Source organism: Oncorhynchus nerka, linkage group LG23, assembly GCF_034236695.1.
Source record: "Oncorhynchus nerka isolate Pitt River linkage group LG23, Oner_Uvic_2.0, whole genome shotgun sequence".
NCBI classification, from domain to species: Eukaryota; Metazoa; Chordata; class Actinopteri; order Salmoniformes; family Salmonidae; genus Oncorhynchus; species Oncorhynchus nerka.
Window position 1 is genome coordinate 59,703,482 of NC_088418.1, and position 15,824 is coordinate 59,719,305.

General features: G+C 46.2%; 1 protein-coding gene across 1 annotated transcript in view; it reads right to left on the reverse strand.

Moving 5' to 3' along the window:
* The window catches only part of LOC115107136 (apoptotic protease-activating factor 1), a 102,669-nt gene that overhangs the window by 81,163 nt on the left and 5,682 nt on the right, over window positions 1–15,824 (reverse strand). The window contains exons 8-21 of the mRNA XM_065008372.1: window positions 10,414–10,652; window positions 9,887–10,054; window positions 9,050–9,181; window positions 8,414–8,527; window positions 7,786–7,970; window positions 7,336–7,462; window positions 7,101–7,226; window positions 6,773–6,913; window positions 6,408–6,533; window positions 6,133–6,285; window positions 3,733–3,861; window positions 3,483–3,608; window positions 3,203–3,322; window positions 2,977–3,102 (exon numbers count right to left, since the gene is read on the reverse strand). Coding sequence (XP_064864444.1) covers window positions 2,977–3,102; window positions 3,203–3,322; window positions 3,483–3,608; window positions 3,733–3,861; window positions 6,133–6,285; window positions 6,408–6,533; window positions 6,773–6,913; window positions 7,101–7,226; window positions 7,336–7,462; window positions 7,786–7,970; window positions 8,414–8,527; window positions 9,050–9,181; window positions 9,887–10,054; window positions 10,414–10,652 — 2,012 coding nt within the window. The remainder of the gene's footprint in view (window positions 1–2,976; window positions 3,103–3,202; window positions 3,323–3,482; window positions 3,609–3,732; window positions 3,862–6,132; window positions 6,286–6,407; window positions 6,534–6,772; window positions 6,914–7,100; window positions 7,227–7,335; window positions 7,463–7,785; window positions 7,971–8,413; window positions 8,528–9,049; window positions 9,182–9,886; window positions 10,055–10,413; window positions 10,653–15,824) is intronic.

Here is a 15,824-nt window from a genome sequence, read left to right on the forward strand (position 1 = left end):
AGGAGGGCAACAACCCAGCAGCAGGACCGCTACCTCCGCCTTTGTGCAAGGAGGAGTAGGAGGAGCACTGCCAGAGCCCTGCAAAATGACCTCCTGCAGGCCACAAATGTGCATGTGTCTGCTCAAACGGTCAGAAACAGACTCCATGAGGGTGGTATGAGGGCCCGACGTCCACAGGTGGGGGTTGTGCATACAGCCCAACACCGTGCAGGATGTTTGGCATTTGCCAGAGAACACCAAGATTGACAAATTCGCCACTGGCGCTCTTCACAGATGAAAGCAGGTTCACACTGAGCACATGTGACAGACGTGACAGAGTCTGGAGACGCCGCCGTGGAGAACGTTCTGCTGCCTGCATCATCCTCCAGCATGACCGGTTTGGCGGTGGGTCAGTCATGGTGTGGGGTGGCATTTCTTTGAGGGGCCGCACAGCCCTCCATGTGCTCGCCAGAGGTAGCCTGACTGCCATTAGGTACCGAGATGAGATCCTCAGACCCCTTGTGAGACCATATGCTGGTGCGGTTGGCCCTGGGTTCCTTCTAATGCAAGACAATGCTAGACCTCATGTGGCTGGAGTGTGTCAGCAGTTCCTGCAAGAGGAAGGCATTGATGGCCCGCCGGTTCCCCAGACCTGAATCCAATTGAGCACATCATGTCTCGTTCCATCCACCACGTTGCACCACAGACTGTCCAGGAGTTGGCGGATGCTTTAGTCCAGGTCTGGGATGAGATCCCTCAGGAGACAGGGCGGCAGGGTAGCCTAGTGGTTAGAGTGTGGGACTAGTAACCAGAAGGTTGCAAGTTCAAAACCCGAGCTGACAAGGTACAAATCTGTCGTTCTGCCCCTGAACAGGCAGTTAACCCACTGTTCCTAGGCCGTCATTGAAAATAAGAATTTGTTCTTAACTGACTTGCCTAAAGGGTACATTTAAAAAAAGACCATCCACCACCTCATCAGGAGCATGCCCAGGTGTTGTAGGGAGGTCATACAGGCACGTGGAGGCCACACACACTACTGAGCCTCATTTTGACTTGTTTTAAGGACATTACATCAAAGTTGGATCAGCCTGTAGTGTGGTTTTCCACTTTAATTTTGAGTGTGACTCCAAATTCAGACCTCCATGGGTTGATGCATTTGATTTCCATTGATCATTTGTGTGATTTTGTTGTCAGCACATTCAACTATGTAAAGAAAAAAGTATTTAGTAAGAATATTTCATTCATTCAGATCTAGGATGTTTAATTTTAGTGTTCCCTTCATTTTTTTGAGCAGTGTATATATAATATGGCATTTGTAATGTCTTTATTGTTTTGAAACGTCTCTATGTGTAATGTTTACTGTTAATTTTTATTGTTTATTTCACTTTTGTATATTATCTACCTCACTTGCTTTGGCAATGTTAACACATGTTTCCTATGTCAATAAAGCCCCTTGAATTTGAATTGAGAGAGAGAGAGCTGGGTATTGTACAGTACAGTAGGACTGAGACAGGGTTGACAGACCAGACAGAAAGAGAGAGAGAGAAAGCTGGGTACAGTACAGTAGGACTGAGACAGGGTTGACAGACCAGACAGAAAGAGAGAGAGAGAAAGCTGGGTACAGTACAGTAGGACTGAGACAGGGTTGACAGACCAGACAGAAAGAGAGAGAGAGAAAGCTGGGTACAGTACAGTAGGACTGAGACAGGGTTGACAGACCAGACAGAAAGAGAGAGAGAGAAAGCTGGGTACAGTACAGTAGGACTGAGACAGGGTTGACAGACCAGACAGAAAGAGAGAAAGCTGGGTACAGTACAGTAGGACTGAGACAGGGTTGACAGGCCAGACAGAGTGAGAGCTGGGTACGGTACGACTGAGACATGGTTGACAGGCCAGACAGAGAGAGAGCTGGGTACGGTACGACTGAGACAGGCCAGACAGAGAGAGAGCTGGGTACGGTACGACTGAGACAGGCCAGACAGAGAGAGAGCTGGGTACGGTACGACTGAGACAGGCCAGACAGAGAGAGAGCTGGGTACGATACGACTGAGACAGGGTTGACAGGCCAGACCGAGAGAGAAAGAGAGAGCTGGGTACGGTACGACTGAGGCAGGATAGGCAGGCAGGCAGGCAGGCAGGCAGGCAGGCAGGCAGGCAGGCAGAGTGTACAGTACAGGGTACAGTACAGTAGGACTGAGACAGGGTTGACAGGCTAGACCGAGAGAGAAAGAGAGAGCTGGGTACGGTACGACTGAGGCAGGATAGGCAGGCAGGCAGGCAGGCAGGCAGAGTGTACAGTACAGGGTACAGTACAGTAGGACTGAGACAGGGTTGACAGGCCAGACCGAGAGAGAAAGAGAGAGCTGGGTACGGTACGACTGAGGCAGGATAGGCAGGCAGGCAGGCAGGCAGGCAGGGTGTACAGTACAGGGTACAGTACAGTAGGACTGAGACAGGGTTGACAGGCCAGACCGAGAGAGAAAGAGAGAGCTGGGTACGGTACGACTGAGGCAGGATAGGCAGGCAGGCAGGCAGAGTGTACAGTACAGTAGGATTGAGACAGGGTTGACAGGCTAGACAGAGGTATCCAGCACAATGTCACCAGCCATTAGTGGACGTGAGAAACACCTCCTCCAGCAAGGTGAACATGATTTTTACACACACAGACCACAGTAGTCACAATGCTACTAGGACAGCACCAGTGGTAAAACTGTCAAACTTAGTTTTGGTGTAACATTGTGTCCAGCTTCACCTGAAAGAATGTCTCTTCCTGCCTTTCCTACAGCTCAGTTGGTCTTTATCAAGTTTGGCAGTGACACCATCTTCTCCAGCCAAAAATCCTTTTACATTTCTGGCACTTTTCCCTCATAGCCCCTGCACTTTTGTCAAGTTAAGCATAAATTATACGTAAGCATTTTCCTACTTTTGTGTCCTTGAAGATTTTTGCTTTCTGGTATGTGTGTGAGGGTAAAAGTGTGTACCTATGTGTGTGTTTACCTGTATCGTCCCATCCTCTCGTCCCAGCCCCACGGCTGAGGTCTGTGAGCAGATCGCAGTGCAGCGGATACGAGACTCCTGGTTCTCTGACTGGAACATCACCGCTCCGGTCCTCCCATTCCTCACCTGACACACGCACACACAGGGTTAACACCTGTCACATCTGTAAGACGTCATTGTGTGTGTGTGTGTGTGTGTGTGTGTGTGTCCAGCCCAGCCCTCTCACCTGCAGTCTGTTGCGGTTGTCGGCGGCGACCACGGTAATGTCACCGTTGTTAAAGAGCACGTCAGAATCCCTCTTCAGACAGACAGCTGATGAGGTGTGGACTTTTTTAGTCTCCCACACCTGACACACACACACATCACGGCATTACATTTTTTATGCCATTAAAAATGTTAAATGGTTATGTACAATATGTCACGAGAAGGGTTAACTGATGAAGACAGATTGGACAAATTATTGACAGACAGACGGCAGACGCACACATACACACACACACACTTACCCTGACGGTCTGGTCGTCAGAACAGGAGAGCAGTAGAGATCCGTCAGGGGAGAACTGGACTCCATGGACCCAGCTCAGATGACCACTACAGTCAGCCATCTTCTTACTGGTCTCTATGTCCCACAGCTGGAGGGAAGAGACCTATGAGGTCATATCCTGCCGTATGATGGTGTAGTAGTTTGATAGGGCTATAGCCACCATGTGTGTACCCACATGGCACAGTGTAATAGTCAACAGGCTGTGTGTGTACCTCCACAGCATAGTGTGACAGTGCGATGGCCAACAGGTTGCTGCTGGGACAGGCGTGACAGTACTGCACCGTGCTCAGACGACTGGTCCGGATCTCCAACAACATGGCCACCGTCTCTACATCAAACACCTGGGAACAGCAGGAGGGATCTGTCACTACACCATTGTTAAAGCTGGGGATCGCTCTCTTGTGCAACTGCCAATATGTGGGGCACAAAATGGCTTCCATGCATAAACTAGTGATAACTTTCTAGACACTTCTTGATGGCCCCTTGGAGGGCTCATGGGTTGTTAGGTCAGACCATGTAGAGATCTAATTGTAAATTGATCTGGAGTCTTTGCTAAATGACTCAAATGTAATGTGAACTGTAAAGGACATGACAGGATGGGATTAGATGGAAGCAACATGGTAATAGCCTGATAAACTCCTAAGTGAAGTCTCAACTGCAGGTTTTGTTTTCATTCATTTTTATGACTTTGCAGCTGTCCCATCTAGCGGAAACGGCTCAGTTCTGCCTCCAGGGCAAGACTCATGACAATAATTGTCAACCTGCATCTCAACCATGGATGATGATTTCCATATCTTCCAACTTGGCAAAGTGTGGGATTGTGAAGGGAAAGGCAGACCGAAGAAAAGAAAGGGAAAGAGACGGAGAGAAAACAGAGATTCAGGTGGAAAACAAAAGGAGTTCCAACTGCTGTTTCTACGTGCCATAATTGTTTAAGTCCATCAAGCTATCTATTCTTCTATCAATACTAGCCTACAAACTGACAACTCTGACATTCAACGCCACTCTGATTCCTGGAGTGGAGAGAACAGACATGGACACAGAGACCTTTCCATTTCCCAGGAGTGGGACGGCTTCATTCTCAGTCAGAACACACGCTTCTTCCCTCTGATGGGCAGACAAGCCCAAATACCAAAACATGAATGACAAGTTGTCCAGGGCATTCTCATTGCTTCACAGACAGATTGCTCTAGGAGCAGTTTACTAGACAAGAATATACCGCTAAACACAAATATAGACAGAATTTGACAGATTGTCGATGCACTGCGTCAACACAGCATATAAAACATTATGAACACCTGCTCTTTCCATGACAGACCGACCAGGTGAATCCTGGTAAAAAAAAAAACGTATTGATGTCACTTGTTAAATCCACTTCAATCAGTGTAAATGAAGGGGAGGAGACAGGTTCAAGTAAAAAAATTTAAGCCTTGAGACAATTGAGACATATATTGTGTGCCATTCAGAGGGTGAATGGGCAAAAAAAGATTAAATGCCTTTGATCGGGGTATGGTAGTAGGTGCCAGGCACACTGGTTTGTGTCAAAAACTACAACGCTGCTGGGTTTATGACAGTTTTATCAAGAATGGTCCACCACCCAAAGGACATCCAGCCAACTTGACACAACTGTGGGAAGCATTAGAGTCAGCATGGGCCAGCATCCCTGTGGAACGCTTTGTAGAGTCGATGAAATTAGGCTGTTCTGAGGGCAAGGGGGGTGAAATGTTTGTACACAATTGATGTCATGTAGTTAATGCCACAGATGTCTCAAGTTGAGGGAGTGTGCAATTGCCATGCTGACTGCAGGAATGTCCACAAGAGCTGTTGCCAGAGAATTTAATGTTAATTTCTCTACCATAAGCCACCTCCAAAAGAATTTGGCAGTACGTCCAACCGGCCTCACAACCACAGACCATGTGTAAACACGCCAGCCCAGGACCTTCACATCCAGCTTCTTCGTCTAACACCAGCCACCCGGACAGCTGATGAAACTGTGGGTTTGCACAACCGAAGAATTTCTGCACAAACTGTCAGAAACCGTCTCAGGGAAGCTCATCTGCATGCTAGTCGTCCACAGCCACAACATTCCCCAGGCCAATATCAACAGCCTGATCAATTCTATGTGAAGGAGATGTGTCACGCTGCATGAAGCAAATGGTGGTCACACCAAATACTGACTGGTTTTCTGATCCACGCCCCTACTGTTTTTTTACGGTATCTGTGACCAACATATCTGCATATTCCCAGTCATGTGAAATCCATAGATTAGGAAAGAATACATTTATTTCAATTGACCGATTTCCTTTTATGAACTGTAACTCAGTAAAATCTTTGAAATTGTTGCATGTTCCGTTTCTATTTTTTTCAGTGTAGTATTAGCCATAGCATGAGAATTAGCTCATGTCCCCCAGTTACCGAAGTCCATTCAACATTCTGCCAGCTTCTCCTCTGATGACTCGGACCTGATTTGCTTAGCATGTTGCGAGTCATGGAGCTCCGCCAGGGGACCACCCCTCAGTCCCTGTGCCCACGCCACGGCCCCATGCCAGCCTGACGGAGCCGAGCAGAGGCTTACTCACTCAGCAGGGGAGGGCTGGCTCTTCAACACTCACAAAGACTGCGTTCCTGGCAGCACAGATGATGGTCCTGCCGTCTGCTGACCAGGTGCTGCACTTCACCATGACCTCCGTCTGCTCTCTCTGCTCCGGGAACGTGTCCGCCACGTCTATGGACTTCCACTCATTAGCCGAGGACACCTCCCACAGCTGAAACACAAACACACACAATTAATGTTGTTAAATACATAATAGTAGTCTATACCTAAATGAAAAACCTTTATCTATATTTGCTAATATAAACACATAGGTGGTGACTATGCCCCGCCCACCTTCAGGGTTCCGTCGCTGGAAGAGGTGGAGAGGTAGGCGTCATCAGGGGAGAAACAGCAGTGATTGACAGGCTCCAAATGACCAAACATGGTGTTCTGGGAGGAGGGTTTATTGATGTTCCACAGCTAGAGAGAGAGAGTAGGATACATGTGTGTGTATATATATATATATATATATATATATATATATATATATATATATATATATATATATATATATATATACACACACACACATATATAGTGTGGGGGATATATATCTATCTTATAGAGCCAGAGTGCAAAAAATGTGGCGTACTTCATGGTTAAAAATCAAATAAAAAATAAATCACACACAGAACAGAAACAGGAACACACACACACACCTTAGTGTTCATGAACTTGTCGTTGGAACAGGTGGCCAGTAGGAGGCGTCGGTGTGTGTTGGTGAACTGACAGTGGTTGACCTGCTCCTCGTGTTCGTCCTCAAACATCCTCATCAGAGTCCCACACTCCACATTCCAAACCTGGCACCCAACACAGATACTGTAGTTACACAGATATACAACTCCTTTATTTGCTTTCCAAACCTTTTACACAACACAGATTAGAGACAGACAAACCACTTCTGTCTGTCGAAGTCGGGTTGTCAGGCAAGTCTGTCTGAAGTCTGTCCAAAGTTTGAATGGCAGAGGGGAGGCTTCCACACCATACCTTGACCTTCCTATCACTGGAGCAGGTTGCTAGGAGACGGTCATCCGGGGAGAAGGCGCAGCAGAGCACCTCATCGTCGTGGGCCTGGATCTCCAGCAGCTTCTCCCCAGACGTGCTCTTAAACACCTGGAGACACACACGGGGCAGAGTTTATAGAGGACACCCACTCACACAAACAGGGAAGTGTGGGAGATAGTGGGTGAAGATTTATTTCAAAAGAATGTGTGCGTCTTACTCGCAGTGTCTTGCTGGAGCCACAGGAGGCGATCTTGGTGCCGTCGTGGGAGAAGCAGGCAGAGTAGATGGATCCCTGGTGGGCCTGGACCACCAGACGAGACAGGCTCTTCAGACTACTTTTGTTCCTGGAACAAACCACAAACAAAAATGACTTTGAGAACGTGAGCATGAGGGGATGTTAGAAGAAGTTGAACATCAGGCAATGAGACTAAAACGTAGATATGGTCATAGAGTTGGATAGAGGGTACGTCTGTGCATTTACGATGGCTTCTGTTTTAGCATGGGCAGTGCCACTGACACTACGCTCAAACAGGCTTTGTGGTAATTGCAACACAAAACCAACTCTATGTTTAGGGTATGGTTGACTAGGGGTCAACACTGTACACCCCGATTAAGTAGTGAGTACGCTTATAAGCACGTGAGTAGTGTGTATGGGCCTACTACTGACACCCAGTCAAGGTAGAGTCCCCCTCTGGTGGCCCTCTCCTGCGCCTGCAGCAGGGCCTGGAGGTACACCTCAGAGGAGTCTGGCTGGGACAGGGCCAGCTGCACTACGTCAGGGAACGGACGCTGCTCCAACTGGTGGCCGTTCAGAGACAGGAACTCCTGGAAGTGGCCCCGCAACTCGCTGTTCTGGGGGGACCATAAAGAGAGACTCACAGCGAGGATGTGACAAACGGGGTGTTTCAAAACCATGAGGGGAATTGAACAGGTACACACAGTGAGAGAAAGGAGAGATCGGAACACAACAATTGTATTCACAGGCATGAAACGAGTAACTGTTTCTTGCATTGACATTTCTACATTGTAGTCATTTAGCAGACGCTCTTATGCAGAGAGACTTACAGGAGCAATTAGGGTTAAGTGCCTTGCTCAAGGGCACAATAACACATTTTTCACCTAGTCGGCCCAGGAATTCAAACCAGCGACTTTTTGGTTACTGGCCCTATGCTCTTAACCACTAGGCCACCATCGAGGAATTGATACCAAACACAAGATCTGAAAACCATATCAAATGAGGATAAAACAGGGTACACTAATTTCCTCAGTGAACTTGGTGTTGATCAAATCCTGACCTCTTTGTCCAGTATGGCGCCGTACTCCACATAGTCATTGATGAGATGAGCCGGTCCCATAATCTGAGCTTTAGTTCTGACCCAGTCCAGAGAGAACATCAGAGAGCACAACTCCTAAAGAGAGAGAAATATACAGGGAGAGAGAAAGAGATGGAGATGGATAGAAATAGAGAGATAGAAAGAGATGGAGATAGATAGATAGAAATAGAGAGATAGAAAAAGACGTTAGCGACTTGTGCTTGTCTGGCGAAGGCCTCCATCATACGGAGTGGTGCTTTTATCTCCATCAGACTGTTGAACAGCCATCACACCATCTCCTGTAGCAAGACGCAAAGAGACTCGCTCACAAAACACACACACACACACACCAGCTCACACAAAACACACTCACACCAGCTCTCTCTCACACACCAGCTCTCTCTCACACATCCTCAAACAAGCGCAAACAAGCTTAAACACAAGCTCTGAAAGTGTTATTTGGGTTGTTAATTGGATTTAGTTTGATTATTTGTGTACCTGTTAGGAGCTAGTAACACAAGCATTTCCCTGCACCCGCTATAACATCTGCTAAACTGTGTACGCGACCCAAAAATGTTGATTTAGATGTGTGGGTTGTGTGTGTGCGCGCGTGTGTACCTGTGTGAGGTTGGCCTTGGCCATGTGGTAGGTGAGGAATCTGAACCAGTAGAGGCACTCTTCATCTCCTGAGGTGGGGGGACCATGGCTGTAGCGCTGCTGGTACTGACGCACCACCTTGGTGTGAAGGCTCTGGAACACACACACACACCATAATATAAACTGGGTAGTTTTAACGCCCTGAATGCTGATTGGCTGACAGCCGTGGTATAACAGACCATATAGCACAGATATGACAAAACATTTATTTTAACTGCTTTAATTACATTGGTAACCAGTTTATAATCACAATAAGGGGTTTGTGATATATGGCCAATATACCACGGAGAAGGGTGGTTCTTAAGCACGACGCAACACGGAGTGCCTGGACACAGCCCTTAGCCGTGGTATATTGGCCATATATCACAAACCCCTCGGACCTTATTGCTTAATTATAGTAGATTGATGTCCAAATAATGCAGGGCATAGAAGACATGAGTCTAACTGATTCATTCTGTAAGCGATGGTCTAGTTTTCCAAGTTCTATGTACATTGATTCTCTAGAATTTTTTCCTTTTCCTTATATTGGATTTCAGAAAATATGAATTAATTTCAACACAGTTATCAAACATCAAACTTTAGATACATTTCAAAATGGCCACCAGCATACATAACAACCCTATGTAAATGAAGATAGAGGTGTGTATGTTGGAGTCAGTGGAGGCTGCTGAGGGGAGGACGGCTCATAATATGCCTGGAATGGAGTGTTTGATACCATTCCATTCACTCTATACTGGACATTATTATGAGTTGTCCTCCTCTCAGCAGCCTCCACTGGTTGGAGTGTATGAGACCCACCTCTAGGCCAGAGCGGTTCATCTCAGCCAGGAAGTCCAGCTGGAGGTCGTGGAGGTAGTAGAGGTAGGGCCGGTGGTGACAGTCACGGAACAGTAGGGACTTGTTCACAAAGTCCTGGAGAATGTCCTCCACCTCCTCCGGTTCTAGATCCCACAGAACCGACAGAACCTGCAGGCAGAGGAACATGGAGGACACAGGAGGTTGGTGGCACCTTAATTAGGGAGGACTGGCTCATAGTAATGGCTGGAACGCTATTCAAGACATTATTATGAGCCGTCCTCCCCTTCGCAGCCTCCTTTGATGGAAGAACAGGCTTCGATTAAGAGACAATGACCTGCTTCCTTATCTTTTATTATCTTATTCCCTCCTTCTTTCCATAAGGACAGCTCACATTGTCTCCATGGGTTGTGAATACTTTCTGGCTGAAGGTGCGGGATAGCCTTACCCTAACCTACTGTAGACTAGCTTAGTTTAGCCTAACCTGACCTAACCAAGCCTAACCATAATCCCCCCCCGGCCAGTCTGACCTTGGCAGGTACTTTGACGTCCTTCTCCAGCACGGTGAGGTCAATGTACCGCTCCCTGTGTTCCTCAGAGAGGACCTGGATGCTGGCAGCCATGGCCTGGTCAAGGGCATCGTAGTCATACGAAGACGACTTACGGATACGCTTGAACTTCTTCTGCTGGAGCGTGTGCAGGTAGTAGGCCCAGCGGTCCGGGAACTCCCGCAGCAGGGCCCCGATTAGGGACACCACCAAGGGGGAGCCTAGGGAAGAGAGGAGGGTAGAGGAGGGGTTTAGGTAGGCTGGTTGATTGTGCCAAGAGTTTTATAGTTTTTTGAATTTATTTTAAGAGTTGATTTAGTGTGGAATTCTACAAGTCGTTGAAGGTTAACAGAATTTTCAGTGGGCATTAAGGGATTTTGACAGAAAAACAAAAACAGGCTGACAGACTCATACTCATTTGACTGATGTCCTGCTGGTAAGAGAGAACTGAACATAACCACTATACAAATAAAGCTATAAAAAGACATGAATAGGTGTTTTGTGAAACCCATTGTTCTGACAGAGAAATAGCACCTGCCCTACAGAGAAAGGTGCAGCTGAATGCAGAGGATCCACAGTACACCAGGTCAAGACAGCTCGCTCAAAATATTGGTTTATTTTTTTATGAATATTTTGTCATGGAGAAGAAAGTGCTGATTGTGTTTTTCTCAGGTCAGTGGTTTTATTATGATATTTAAAATATATATATTTTATTACAATGTATTTACAATTGCATATCTGCAGCCAGCACATTTGTGTTCCAGCCCAACACCATCAAAGAATCAATGAACGATCAAGCCCTTGAGAAGTTGAATCTGCTAAAGTGCAATACTTTTAGATATTGAGTTAAAATGTGAACATTAGTAGTTTAAGAAATGGCAATACAATTTTTTTATTCTCTGAACTTTTAGATGATCAAATTGACTATTGATATTGCAGCCTCTGGGTAGAAGGGTAGATATTACTGATGTTGCAGTCTCTGGGTAGAAGGGTAGATATTACTGATGTTGCAGTCTCTGGGTAGAAGGGTAGATATTACTGATGTTGCAGCCTCTGGGTAGAAGGGTAGATATTACTGATGTTGCAGTCTCTGGGTAGAAGGGTAGATATTACTGATGTTGCAGCCTCTGGGTAGAAGGGTAGATATTACTGATGTTGCAGTCTCTGGGTAGAAGGGTAGATATTAATGATGTTGCAGCCTCTGGGTAGAAGGGTATATATTACTGATGTTGCAGTCTCTGGGTAGAAGGGTAGATATTACTGATGTTGCAGCCTCTGGGTAGAAGGGTAGATATTACTGATGTTGCAGCCTCTGGGTAGAAGGGTAGATATTACTGATGTTGCAGCCTCTGGGTAGAAGGGTAGATATTACTGATGTTGCAGCCTCTGGGTAGAAGGGTAGATATTACTGATGTTGCAGCCTCTGGGTAGAAGGGTAGATATTACTGATGTTGCAGCCTCTGGGTAGAAGGGTAGATATTACTGATGTTGCAGCCTCTGGGTAGAAGGGTAGATATTACTGATGTTGCAGTCTCTGGGTAGAAGGGTAGATATTACTGATGTTGCAGCCTCTGGGTAGAAGGGTAGATATTACTGATGTTGCAGTCTCTGGGTAGAAGGGTAGATATTACTGATGTTGCAGCCTCTGGGTAGAAGGGTAGATATTACTGATGTTGCAGCCTCTGGGTAGAAGGGTAGATATTACTGATGTTGCAGCCTCTGGGTAGAAGGTAGATATTACTGATGTTGCAGCCTCTGGGTAGAAGGGTAGATATTACTGATGTTGCAGCCTCTGGGTAGAAGGGTAGATATTACTGATGTTGCAGTCTCTGGGTAGAAGGGTAGATATTACTGATGTTGCAGCCTCTGGGTAGAAGGGTAGATATTACTGATGTTGCAGCCTCTGGGTAGAAGGGTAGATATTACTGATGTTGTAGCCTCTGGGTAGAAGGGTAGATATTACTGATGTTGCAGTCTCTGGGTAGAAGGGAAGATATTACTGATGTTGCAGCCTCTGGGTAGAAGGGTAGATATTACTGATGTTGCAGCCTCTGGGTAGAAGGGTAGATATTACTGATGTTGCAGCCTCTGGGTAGAAGGGTAGATATTACTGATGTTGCAGCCTCTGGGTAGAAGGGTAGATATTACTGATGTTGCAGTCTCTGGGTAGAAGGGTAGATATTACTGATGTTGCAGCCTCTGGGTAGAAGGGTAGATATTACTGATGTTGCAGCCTCTGGGTAGAAGGGTAGATATTACTGATGTTGCAGCCTCTGGGTAGAAGGGTAGATATTACTGATGTTGCAGCCTCTGGGTAGAAGGGTCTATATTACTGATGTTGCAGCCTCTGGGTAGAAGGGTCTATATTAATGATGTTGCAGCCTCTGGGTAGAAGGGTCTATATTAATGATGTTGCAGCCTCTGGGTAGAAGGGTCTATATTAATGATGTTGCAGCCTCTGGGTAGAAGGGTAGATATTACTGATGTTGCAGCCTCTGGGTAGAAGGGTAGATATTACTGATGTTGCAGCCTCTGGGTAGAAGGGTCTATATTACTGATGTTGCAGCCTCTGGGTAGAAGGGTCTATATTAATGATGTTGCAGCCTCTGGGTAGAAGGGTCTATATTAATGATGTTGCAGCCTCTGGGTAGAAGGGTCTATATTAATGATGTTGCAGCCTCTGGGTAGAAGGGTAGATATTACTGATGTTGCAGCCTCTGGGTAGAAGGGTAGATATTACTGATGTTGCAGCCTCTGGGTAGAAGGGTAGATATTAATGATGTTGCAGCCTCTGGGTAGAAGGGTCTATATTAATGATGTTGCAGCCTCTGGGTAGAAGGGTCTATATTAATGATGTTGCAGCCTCTGGGTAGAAGGGTAGATATTACTGATGTTGCAGTCTCTGGGTAAAAGGGTAGATATTACTGATGTTGCAGTCTCTGGGTAGAAGGGTAGATATTACTGATGTTGCAGTCTCTGGGTAGAAGGGTAGATATTACTGATGTTGCAGCCTCTGGGTAGAAGGGTAGATATTACTGATGTTGCAGCCTCTGGGTAGAAGGGTAGATATTACTGATGTTGCAGCCTCTGGGTAGAAGGGTAGATATTACTGATGTTGCAGCCTCTGGGTAGAATGGTAGATATTACTGATGTTGCAGCCTCTGGGTAGAAGGGTAGATATTACAAACACGACTCCAACACCATCATTAAGTTTGCTAATGACAACAGTGGTAGGCCTGATTACCAACAACAATGAGACAGCCTATAAGGAGGTCAGAGACCTGGCAGTGTGGTGCCAAGACAACAACCTCTCCCTCAATGTGGGCAAGACAAAGAAGCTGATCGTGGACTACAGGAAAAGGCGGGCCGAAAAGGCCCCCATTAACATCAACGGGCCTCCAATTGCTCTTAAATACAAGTCAAACTAAATGCAGGCTCTTCAACCGATCGCTACCTGCACCTACCCGCCTGTCCAACATCACTCCTCTGGACGGCTCTGACTTAGAATACGTGGACAACTACAAATACTTAAAAAAAACTCTTCCTTCCAGACCCATATCAAACATCTCCAATCCAAAGTTAAATCTAGAATTGGCTTCCTATTTCGCAACAAAGCATCCTTCACTCATGCTGCCAAACATACCCTTGTAAAAAAAAAAATGGGGCGGCAGGGTAGCCTACTGGTTAGAGCGTTGGACTAGTAACTGAAAGGTTGCAAGTTCAAATCCCTGAGCTGACAAGGTACAAAATCTGTCGTTCTGCCCCTGAACAGGCAGTTAACCCACTGTTCCTAGGGTGTCATTGAAAATAAGAATTTGTTCTTAACTGACTTGCCTAGTAAAATAAAGGTAAATAAAATAAATAAAAACTGACCATCCTACCAATCCTCGACTTTGGCGATATCATTTACAAAATAGCCTCCAATACCCTACTCAACAAATTGGATGCAGTCTATCACAGTGCAATCCGTTTTGTCACCAAAGCCCCATATACTACCCACCATTGCGACCTGTACGCTCTCGTTGGCTGGCCCTCGCTTCATACTCGTCGCCAAACCCACTGGCTCCATGTCATCTACAAGACCCTGCTAGGTAAAGTCCCCCCTTATCTCAGCTCGCTGGTCACCATAGCATCTCCCACCTGTAGCACACGCTCCAGCAGGTATATCTCTCTAGTCACCCCCAAAACCAATTCTTTCTTTGGCCGCCTCTCCTTCCAGTTCTCTGCTGCCAATGACTGGAACGAACTACATAAATCTCTTAAATTGGAAACACTTATCTCCCTCACTAGCTTTAAGCACCAACTGTCAGAGCATCTTACAGATTACTGCACCTGTACATAGCCCACCTATAATTTAGCCCAAACAACTACCTCTTTCCCAACTGTATTTAATTTATTTATTTATTTTGCTCCTTTGCACCCCATTATTTGTATTTCTACTTTGCACATTCTTCCATTGCAAAACTACTATTCCAGTGTTTTACTTGCTATATTGTATTTACTTTGCCACCATGGCCTTTTTTGCCTTTACCTCCCTTCTCACCTCATTTGCTCACATTGTATATAGACTTGTTTATACTGTATTATTGACTGTATGTTTGTTTTATTCCATGTGTAACTCTGTGTCGTATCTGTCGAACTGCTTTGCTTTATCTTGGCCAGGTCGCAATTGTAAATGAGAACTTGTTCTCAACTTGCCTACCTGGTTAAATAAAGGTGAAATTAAAAAATTTAAAAAATAAAAACGGGCTGAAGTGGAGCGAGTCGAGAGTGTCAAGTTACTTGGTGTCCACATCACCAACGAGCTATCATGGTCCAAACACACCAAAACAGTTGTGAAGAGGGCATGACAACACCTTTTCCCCCTCAGGAGACTTGGCATGGGATGGGTCCTCAGATACTCAAAAAGTTCTACAGCTGCACCATCGAGAGCATTCTGACCGGTTGCGTCACCGCCTGGTATGTTAACTGCTCGGCATCTGATCGTAAGGCGCTACAGAGGGTAGTGCATACGGCCCAGTACATCACTGGGGCCAAGCTTCCTGCCATCCTGGACCTATATACTAGGCAGTGTCAGAGGAAAGCCCAAAAATGCACAGCAAGCAGTACCGGAGCGCCAAGTCTAGCACCAAAAGCCTCCTTAACAGCTTTTACCCCCAAGCTATAAGACTGCTGAACAATTAATCAAATGACCACCCGGACTATTTATATTGTCACCCCCCCCCCCCCCCCCCGGTGTTTATTATCTATGCATAGTCACTTTAAACGGTGGCAACTTGTGGAATAGACACCGGCTGGAATGTGGTTTTAACCAATCAGCATTCAGGATTAGACCCACCCATTGTATAATGTACTATATTCTATCCATAATATTACAGTATGCCATGTTGCTG